The sequence below is a fragment of the Pelecanus crispus genome, chromosome 1, assembly GCF_030463565.1.
Source record: "Pelecanus crispus isolate bPelCri1 chromosome 1, bPelCri1.pri, whole genome shotgun sequence".
Classification (NCBI taxonomy): Eukaryota; Metazoa; Chordata; class Aves; order Pelecaniformes; family Pelecanidae; genus Pelecanus; species Pelecanus crispus.
The window spans coordinates 58,562,625-58,572,962 of NC_134643.1; the positions used below are offsets into that span (position 1 = coordinate 58,562,625).

Consider the following 10,338-nt stretch of genomic DNA (forward strand, 5'->3'; position numbering starts at 1 on the left):
CTGCAGCGCACCAGTCACCCCCGAGGCCTCCCCGTGTTTGCTGGGAAAAGGCTCCTTCCCCCGGGAGCCGGGCTGAAGGGGAAGGCTGGAGCAGGGAGGGAAGAGGCTCGCTTGCCGCCTGCCGTCAGAATCCTGAACTGAAGAGGCAGATTGCTGTGATCCCGACGCCTCCGCCAGCTAGTCCAGGCCTCAGCTGACCTGACATGTAGCCAGGAGAGCAACAGGACCCCTCCTCTCCTCGCTGCCCACCTCTCTGTGCCGACACGAGGGTGCACATCTGCGTCTTCAAGGCAGCCACATCACGACATAGTTTAGTTCTATCCACATGCTGCGCACTACCAGAAGTCTGTACAGGAAAGCTGTGTTACAAACTCCACCTGCCCTCTACAGCTTTCCAGATGGCCTGCATCAAGGGAAACGATGTGCATTTTGCCTACAAAAACCAATAATCTGAACTTATATTTGAACTCCAAGCCATAATCCAGTGCCAAAGCTCAGCAAATAAGTAAGCATGAGGCAAAGACCTTATACTTTTAAGTCACCTGCAAGGGCTCAGGCCACTTTTGCAACAGAAGCTTGCCTGCTGCAAGGTGCAACCCCCTGTTCTGGAGGAACAGAGGGTTTCACCAGGAACAGCTGTCACACCCACACACGATATTGTAAGGAAGAGAGCAAGCCACATCGGTGCCAATGAGTGTAGCTATAAGTTATTTATTCTGCAAAATAGAGGTATCTTCTATGGAGTTGAACACTGGAATCACAGCATTATGAACCGAGTTGTGGAAACATTATGACAGCACACACACACACAGGCACACACGCGTACACCTACACACGCGCGCGCACACACACCGCCTTTGTACAGGCCCCTACTCTTGCATTATCCAGAGGGAGCCCTCTCTGCATCTTTATTTGCAAAAACCTGCAGCGAGGGTTGCATTCGAGACCCCTTCCTCTATTCACAGGGCTTCTGAGAAACAAGGTTGGTCAGGATAGATGCGTTGCACGGGCAACATGTGTGTAGAGAGCGCTGCACACACTCCCCAGCCCAGTGTTCAGCATGTCCTGGATAGGACTTAACTCTCAGCAGAACACAGCCCTCAGTGGAGCGCTCTCATTCTTGCCTCAGTCTTTGCTCACGCAGCCGAGCGCAGGGTGTCTGGAGGAGGCAGATTTCCATGTTAGGACACAGTCAGTGCTCCCTGCTCGCCATGGTCCATGTTCCAAAGCCGGTAGAACTCTGCAAAATCCACGTAGGGCTCCACACGCCCATCTTCATCTGGCTGGAGCGAGTGGGTGGGCCGGGAGCGGAAGAGACCCCCATCTGAACTTGAGCTGCTACTCTGCGTGTGAGTATTAGTCGACTGGAGTGTCACAGTTGGGCTTTGGCTACGGAGAGAAAAAGACAGAGAGAACACAGGCATCTTTATTTTTCTCCATCTGATGCTTTGGACAAGCGCAGCACCAGAACATGTCCCAGCTTCTTCACAGATCAAGCTATCCTTAGCAAACAGGTAAAAAGTTGCAGTCTCTTGCTCGATCAGAGCACTAGAAGCATTGAGGACTGCTTGGAATTGATGAACACCAAAAATATCTGATTCACATTTGACTGGAAGGCCTTAAGTACAACCAGGCATCTGAGGAACAGAGGAGAGGAAGCAGGAAAAGAATTTGAAGAAAATTTAAAAAAACAAAACAGAAAAAAAAAAAAGCATGCACTCTGCTGGCCTCCCCATACCCATACAGTATGAGCTTTACGGGAAGAGTCTGGCAGCAAGGAAAGCTATTCTTGCGTGACCTGCGCTGCAGCCAAAGCAGCTCTAGTGCGTCAGCCTCATTGTTTCTGGAGCCACCAGAACACAATAACCAGAGAGCTGCTTCACTTTGCAGTCTGTACACACTCCACCCTGTACCAAAGGCTAAACCTAAACCAGAGCCACTAACTAGTATGACCCTGCAAATTGGATCCAAATAGGATCCAGTTCTAACCTTTATCCTTTTTCTCCTATCCTGGCCTTTGCCTCTGAACAAGCCAAATTGTGCAGCACAGCCTCTCCTGCAGCCGTACAGGTGACCTGCACAGCCCCTCTTCCTTATTAAAATGAAGGGCACGCACACTCCCTCTCCATGCACAGCACCCAACACACTTGGCACACCAGATCCAAAGAGAAGGGCCGCCCGCTGCCAGAGCACCCTCTGCAAACAGCAGCAGATGCTGCTCCCAAGGCATGTTCCCAGAGCTGGCTTCAGAGCTGCTCGCTTTACTCATTCCCACTCCTCACATAATTGCTTTCCAGCTAACACATTATGCTGGCTGTCAATACTGCAGTCAGGAGGGCCACATTCCAGATAAGGGAATGATTGACAGGTAACTGACAGGTGTCACTCTCCTTTTTAACCACTTTACACAATGTGAGGTGCAAGAAAAACCTGCAGGTAGCAAGACAGCAGGACTTTTACTTAGTGAGGGTGGGGGTGGCTTCATCCAGAGTTGAGCTGCTGTGGGCACCGTTCACCATCTGGCCTTGGGAAGGCATGACAAGAGACAGCGTCACACTCGTCTTGCTTGTGCTCTGGGAGCTGGAATATGGCACAGAGACTGGGTAGACACGGCCTCCTGAGAAGGGAGAAAACAAGAGTTATAAAATGTAGTTGAGACGTGAGTGACTGGGGGTGCACAGCGGCAAAGAAAGGGCCAAAGAACCCAAGAATTTATATTAAACTGCCTTTCTTAGATGCTGTACTGTATTCTGTCAAATTATCACAGACTCTGTGTCTCAGAAGCCAATAATCCCTTTAATAAGAAAATTCCTTCCCTGCTGAGTATCTCCTCTCATGATGTTAGGTCAGTGCTGGATCAATTAAGAGATCTTATCTTCCACCCTCCGTTTGGTTTCATTCTCTCCCCAACATACCTTGCGTCGGTGTCAGCGTGGGCTGGCTCATCTCACCCAGGGGGTACCCAAAATTCCTCACAAGCAGCGTCATGTCTTCATGCCGGGGACAGAACTTGGACCGTTCCCCACCACTGGCAAAAGTGTCGCAGTGGATCCGCTTAACCCGGTCCACTACTGCTTGTGCCACAGCATCCAGCGATGTCTGCTTTGCAAACTCTGTGGCTATCATGGCTGCAATTTCCTGAGCAGAGAAGGTGGGAGGAGAGAAGGAGAGGGAGGATGTTTACGATATTTTGGAGGAAATCTTTTCCTGCCATCTGATCTAAGAGTTTTTATGGCAACTCATGGACTGTGCTGCTTGCCAGTCTCACCTGCTGATATGTGCCCTTGTGCCTTGAATCATCCCATTCCCTTTAATGGGTTACTCCTAAGGGACAGGCAGCTGCCTAGAAGAACCGGCTTGGCAAAGCAGCTCCCATATTATTACAGACTGGAATAGGGTGGCACAGGCATTCAACCTGGCCAGCACTCACAGGACAAATGAAGAGGGAAGTCTGTGTAAGAGCAGCTGACACCGTCAGAGTGAGTCAATGGAGCCAAGGGAATGTTTCCTGTGTGAGCAGGCTCACCTGGTTGGCCTGCCCAGGCCCATGAGCTGCCTCCAGCGCTTTGTAGAGCCCTTCAGACATGAGCACCAAGAAGCCAGTCACCCCATCCAGCGAGTGCCCTCCGTGGATTTCAGGCTCTGCTATGATGGGCTTAGATTTAGCAGCACTGGAAAGAGATAGTGTTACTTAGTATTTAATGGTAACATAGTGGGTTAGAATGGAGGGGTCATGAAGAAAAGGAGGGCTTGAAACCATGAAGTTGAGTTTTGCTGACCTGAGCAGTTCAATATCAGTATAGCCGTATTTGACTTTGTAATCTCCAATCCGCCGAGTGCTTTCCTGCCCACGAATAGTTCCCACTTGTTTTATTTTCCCTGCATCCAAGCCTGCCAGATTGAAAAACAAAGCAGTTTAATTTTTAATTGACTTTGGGAAACTTGCAGAACTTCCTCTGGTTACACTGTCAGGAATGAGAAAAGAAATATCCACAGCTAAAGAGAACTGTAAGACAAAACGAGATGCCAAAGAATCATCAGGAGCCCAACAGGGCGAAAAGGAAGAACAGTTTACTGTGTTCCAACGGACACCTTTTCATTAGTTGTAGTCTGGGAAGGAGAAAGATGCACGCAGCCTGACGTGCACACTTTGAATGCAGCGGCTGGCCCTGAGATGAAGCCCACATCCTGATCCACAGCCACTGGCAGCAGCTGGCCTGGGCGCACAGGCATTTGCTGAAAAGGCAGGGGAACATCTGCGCCTGTCAGCTCTGGACTGTGCGATGGGAGGAGAAGGCAGGAAGGAGGAAAACTTATGTGAAGGATTCTGCTTTTTCTTCCACCTATTATTGATCACTGTTCCTAAACTCCACATGACAATTTCACTAAGACACTAGATTGTAGAGGGAGAAAAGGAGAACTATCTACAAGAGGCACTGAATTTGCTCAAATGCTCAAACTGATGTGGGCTACTCCTAAAGTAAGGACAATGACCAAGTAAGTATTTATTTAAATAAATTTAAGGGGATATACTCCTGGAAGGGGCTAGGAAGGAATCCCATCTTGAAGAAGGTCCTAACAGGGACCATCTGGGTGCGGCTACTATTTGAGGCAGGACTCAGAGCAGATGAGCCACTTAACCTGGTCTGTTCTTGGCAATTTCCCTTTCCTCATTATACCTAGAACTAATAGGCAGAAAATGTTATTTTGAGATTTTATCTAGGGATGACTGTCCTCAGTACAAGGTGAAGGCAGGGGTCCAACTGAAACTCTCCCTCCGAGTCAAACCAAGCCTCACTGCACAGATGGCCCCACACCTACCCCAGCAGTAAGACACAACTCTGCCATCTGCTGCAGACCAAAGCTGACTCATCAGCACGGCCTGGCTCATTTGCCAGCTCCTGGCAGGGGGATACACGCTATCGACAGACACAAACACGGGGAGGCTCGCAGCATGCCAGAGAGGTTTTGTCTAAGTCACAGCAACTCTCCTAGAGCGCTGAACAAGCTGCAATGTGCTGGGGAAAGAACCACAAAGGCGTAAGACCTCTCCCTCCCTTCCCCCAGGAGAGGTGCGACACAGCCACCGTCATGACAAACACTGTCCGCACTACCTCTTATCACCGTGCTTCAACCTAGCCCTACAACAACCTCCTCTGGGCCCCCAAAACAGCCTGTGCATGCTGGCTTGTTCCACAGGCTCCCTCCTTGCTCAGGAGAGCCACTGCTGCGCCACGTTAAGGTTGGTATTTCTAGCAGATCCTTGTTCTGCTATGGACTGCAGCTACATGCAGTTTGGCAGTAGAAAGGCAGTCAAAGGGTCTCTTTTCCTGGATTCTTGTATTCAGTTTTCTGTTTCATAGCACATACCCCTGCTGCAGGATTACGAGTAAAAGAGGAAATGGAAGAGAAATGGAATAAAACAAGACCCAGCAGCAGAAAATTAGGTCAACAGCCTCACCAGATAAGAATATATCTACCAGGTGAACCTAGTGAAGAATGCCAAGTTAGATCTACCTAAACAAAGGTACAGAACATAAGTATCTCAATAAGAAGAATTTGGTATTAGCAATCACACAAGTGGTCTGGGCTAGTTCTAGACCAAGAAAGAAAACGTGTCAAACACTGCAAAGGAAAAAGGAAATTGCCTAAAGCAAAATGTCAGCATTAGAGTTCAATAGTTACTGATGTGAGAGCAGTAAATGCCAGTGCTTGGCCTGGCTCTGTCTGAAGCATAGCTGCTTTTTTTGCAGCAGCTTGTACAAAGGCACATTGAAACACAGCATCCCGAGGGTGCGGCATCACACAGAACTTAACCCAGCGTAACTGTGGTTTGCCTCCAAAGGAGCAGTCATATACTGTCCATCCCGCTTCTACCCTCTGGCTCCTGCCTTCCTATCAACTCTAGCAATCACATAGCTGGAGGGCAAATCAATGTCAGTTTGGCAGTCAGACACGAAACTAACTCTCAAAACGTGAAAAAAAAATGGACAGTTTTCTGTTGGTTCAGTGAGCTGAACTTACTCACTCTGTAGCCTCACAATGGCTAGATATGCAGGAAAAGGAGGCACTGAACTCGTCATCTGAAACCACAGTAAGCTTCTTTTTGTGGTCATTTATTGTTTCCAGTGGCTTGAGTCACCCCTGGTGCCCGAGGTAAACAGAGGCATACGATGTTCTCAGATAAGAACATGAAACCCAACACTCACCCAGCTGGGAGAAGCGAAAAAGTTCATCCTCATTTTCTGTCGTATGGTCCACGTTGAGCTGAGTTACCTGCAGCCCATCCACTGTGGACTTGCATAACAGTGCCCGATTGGTACCTGCAGTGGGAGCAGCGAGATGAGGCACCAGATAGCTCTGCCGTTAAGAGGGAGAACATATCCAAATGGAAAAGGAACAGGAGAGGGGAATAAAGACAGAAAAGAAGAGAAAGGCTCATGTACTGTCTCATCATGATCTCAAAAAAATAGCCTTGCTAGCAGCATAGCAGGCCTACTAGGCAGCTCTTCATCCAGGCCTGAGCTGGTACCTCACAAGAAAGCTCTCCACTTCTCAGTGAACCTGCACTACTGCCTCTCAACCCATTTTCCCTCTGTTCTTTGGTCATACACATTGCATCAGGCAACATCTGCAGAGATAAAGAGCCAGGCTGATTTCAAGTGCTCCTATAAGTAACAAGCATATCGCTCCTTGGCCACAGACCAAGGAAACTGTCCCCCACATTGAAATTTCTTTCACTTCTTAGAACCGCAGCCATCCTCAGAAATGCCTAGACTGAGGTGCTAACAAAAACCAACTCACCCACATTGGCAATATAGAGCTTGTTGTTGAGAACAACAGCCACAATAGCCATGGCTCCTCCAGAGATCTCCTGCTCTACAGCTTTCAATTTCTCCACAATCTTCTGGTACTGAGGCAGCAGCTGGTGGTGAGGGACACCCTAGAACACAAAATGAGCGGGAAGCTTAAACACACAGTCCACAACACACAAACCACAACCGGAATCAAAATTCTGTAGGGAGGGGACTTGTCTTGGCATGTCTTAGCCTCATGCTGAGACTGTGCAAGACATACAATTATTTGTTCAAATTTGTTCAATTATTTGTCAATTTGTTCAAACAAATGACATGGCTCCGATAAAATTCTGGAGATGACAGTCCAGTTCACCTGAAGAACCAAATCCACACCTGTCCAGATGCCATGCAAATTTGAGGCCTTGCCTCTCATCTGCGTCATATGGCTTTGTCCTGGAAGAGCCACACGTACAGGCTGAACTCCTCTCCATGACATGTTCAGTTCCTTACGAAGATAACCAATGATGGGCCTAATTAGTGCCAGTATGAACAATGGGAACTCTGGGAAATGGACCAAGACGCTTGCTTTAGTTCACACAAGCTCCCAGAAGAGAAGCACAGAGAAATAATTTTCAATAACAGCCTCCCTTGGACCAGACTGACTAATATGCCCAAGACTCATCCAGCAATCTCTGTTCTTAAGGCTACATTACCTCTGGTAGCTGGGACTGCAGGCTGGCCTTCTCTGCCAAGGCATCATCAATGGACTCCAGGAAACTTCTTTCTACCACATCAAAAGCCTACAAAAGGCCATAAAGAGAAACTGAGCTCTTATATCCAACACCTACAGACCTTTGAGGCTACCCATCCCCACCTCCCTAAGACTGGCTCATAGTGGTTGATCACTGTACATACAGACATTCAAGGATCACTGTGTCACATTGAAACACAATTATTTTAGCGCAACTAGTTAACAGCTTGTAAAAACAATCTACAATTACTCAAAACAGGAGACAAAAACATAAAAGTTACATTCAAAGCAATGTCAGAGACCTATCTGATTTTGTGTGTTGATTGTAAGAACTTGTCTATCACTCAAGAAAGCGCACTCACAAATCCATCTCCCCACACATTAACTTCTCCCTTTCACTCATTACCATCTCCTTCACAGGCTGACTTGTTCCTACATGTCCAGTGAAGGCCAGCTGCTGCTTCCAGGAGAGCTCTCAGCAGTGTGCTGACAGAGCCAGGGGGACAGATGGGTATGAGGCGGGAGTGAAACAAAGCACTACAGCTGCTCAGGATGAATGCAATCACAACCATTGGCAGATGTTTCCAACCCCCACAGAAACCAGCTGCTGCTTCCCTGGTGGCAAAAAGAGGAGGTGGGTAGTGTGAGAAGCAGGAGCCGTTCCCAGCCAAAGCTTCTTTACCTGCAGCAGAACTCGACGCACATCAGCATCGCTGTGATCTGCGTGTAGCTGGCCCAGCAGCAGTTCTGCAGAGAGCCTCTGACCCACAAAGTTGGTGACTCGATTGCCATCATAGCCATTGAAGACACCATAGAGGTAGCAGTTGTTCTCGCTCCTGTCAAAGAAGGCAGAAGCAAAGAGGTCACAGATGTCTGTGAGACACAGACATATGAAACAAGTTCCTCCAGACACCTCCTGCATGCTCGCGCCCCACCCTCTTCTTCCAAGTCCTGTGTGACAAACTAAGTATCACTTTTACCTGCCCATGTGTCTGCAGGAGTCTGCATCCCAGGTGCAACCCACTTACCTGAATTTTAGCCAGTTATCTTCCAAGGGGTGACCCTCTGTTCCCTTGCCATCTGCACTGTAGGAACGGTTTGGAGCTGAGCCCACCCCAGAGAGATGGCAGGATGGCAAGTCGTCTGTCCAACTGGGCTGCTGTTCCTGGGAGACAGAAAGAGGAAAGAGACCATGTAAACCCCAGCAGCCTGAAGCGAGGATCCTGGTCCAGTATGGGTTACAAGTCCACCTCTACCCTCTTCTCAAAGCTTCTCCTGTTGCTAACAGGGTAGCACACCACCCCGGCCAATAACTTCATATTCCCTGCTGCAGAACTGGATCACTTACCACTTCCTTTCCCTCTGAAGCTGAGCTCTGGCTGCACCTCCAGCTCTTGCTAACAAGAAACCAGAAGTGAAATTTGCACCCGAGTTTTACACTCGATACAGCACAGTGCTAGCTGTTCATGTGGTGAATCAACCCCTCGCACATCCGTGGCACAGGGGTACAGGGAAGGCTCCGATTCCCCAGGGCAAGGGGACTGGGGCCCGGCTGCTGCCAGCAAGGAGAGAGGCATCCCTGGGGCCGCCATCTCCCTGGCGCACGCTGCCTGTAGACACACAGAGCCTGCGAACGCCAGCTGCCCCCTGACACAGCGGGGCACCCCGAAGCCGGCAGCACAGGCACGGCCCCCACAGCCACCTGCCGCCCCCCCAGCAGTCCCACAGCGCTGCAGAGCGGCAGGCCAGGCCAGCCCAGGGTGCGGATCGATGAGCACGCAGGGCCGCCCCCCAGGCTGGGACCGGCTGCCCTCAGGCAGCACAGGGGGCGGAGGGCAGCAACCCACCTCCCTGCTGAAGGGGGGACGCTTCCCGCCCTCCCCGGGCCTTCCCCCTTCCCACACGGCGCTGCGGGGGGCGGACGAGGAGGAGGCCCGGGTCCCCCCTCGCACCCACCTGGGGGGGTGCGTGTGCATGGAGGGGGGGAAGGTGCCACTCACACTCTGCAGCAGACTCCTCCTCTGCGCCGCCATCTTGGAGCAGGAGCGACCTCCCCCCCGCCCGCCCGCCCTTCTCCTCCAGAGCAGCCGAGGCCGCCGGATAGAGCGGCCGCTCCGCAGGAACCCGCCCCGCCCCGCCCCCGGCGGCTCCGCCCACCTGCGCGAGATGGCCACGCCCCTACCTCACCCCCTCCCCTCGCCCAATGGGCGAGAGCGGCGGCCGTGCGCGCAAGCCCAGGCGCAGGCGCGCGTGTGCACCCCCAGCTCAGGCTCCGCCCCCCCATCATCGCTCTGAGGCGGCATCGTGCCGGGGGGGGGGGGGGGCCGGGGCCGCCGCGGCTCCCGGGCTGGGGGGGTTTCAAGCCCTGAAGTCGCAGTGGCGTCTGGGCTTTGAGGGCGCTTGAAAACGTGGCCTGGGCGGTGCTGTAAGAAGCCCTCTGAAGCCGCGCTCTGGCCGCACCTCCAGCTCTTGCTGGCAAGGAACCAGAAGTGAAGTTTGCACCCGAGTTTTACACTGGATGCAGCGCAGCGCTGGCTGTTCCTGTGGGGAATCAGCCCCTCGCACATCCCTGGCACAGGAGTACAGGGAAGGCTCTGGTTCCCCAGGGCAAGGGGACTGGGGGCCGGCTGGTCTCTGATCCAGAAGCCCTCTGATCCTTTGTAGAGCCCTCTGGGGCTCCCAAAATGATATCCTGGAGAAGCACGCTCCCCCCCCCAGCCCCGCAGGCCTTGTGGTATAGGGGAGCCCGCGGTGGTGCCTCAGCGCTCGCCTGTGTGGCTGGAGGAGAGA

General features: G+C 51.5%; 1 protein-coding gene across 2 annotated transcripts; it reads right to left on the reverse strand.

Annotated features, from left to right (window-relative positions):
- Window positions 1–624: 624 nt before the first annotated feature.
- Window positions 625–9,590, reverse strand: TAB1 (TGF-beta activated kinase 1 (MAP3K7) binding protein 1). 2 transcript variants are annotated; one of them, XM_075713796.1, is made up of 11 exons: window positions 9,549–9,590; window positions 8,577–8,713; window positions 8,231–8,384; window positions 7,511–7,597; window positions 6,805–6,943; window positions 6,210–6,323; window positions 3,780–3,891; window positions 3,527–3,671; window positions 2,924–3,138; window positions 2,461–2,631; window positions 625–1,389 (listed from the first exon to the last, which is right to left on the reverse strand). In XM_075713796.1, the coding sequence occupies exons 1-11, from the start codon at window positions 9,579–9,581 to the stop codon at window positions 1,182–1,184; spliced, it is 1,515 nt and encodes a 504-aa protein (XP_075569911.1). In that variant the 5' UTR covers window positions 9,582–9,590; the 3' UTR covers window positions 625–1,181. The 2 variants fall into 2 exon arrangements, with proteins under 2 accessions (XP_075569911.1, XP_075569905.1); XM_075713790.1 differs by having other exon boundaries at window positions 2,461–2,617; window positions 2,916–3,138.
- Window positions 9,591–10,338: the final 748 nt, after the last annotated feature.

What these genes read in the sequence shown, in the direction of transcription:
- TAB1 (XM_075713796.1), bottom strand. Translation starts at nt 9,581, where the DNA reads ATGGCGGCGCAGAGGAGGAGTCTGCTGCAGAGT. An exon ending in TGCAGTCCCAGCTACCAGAG is followed by an intron (nt 6,944 to 7,510) that starts GTAATGTAGCCT and finishes TTTGTGTTCTAG; the next exon opens with GGTGTCCCTCACCACCAGCT. An exon ending in AGCCAGCCCACGCTGACACC is followed by an intron (nt 2,632 to 2,923) that starts GACGCAAGGTAT and finishes ATAACTCTTGTT; the next exon opens with TTCTCCCTTCTCAGGAGGCC.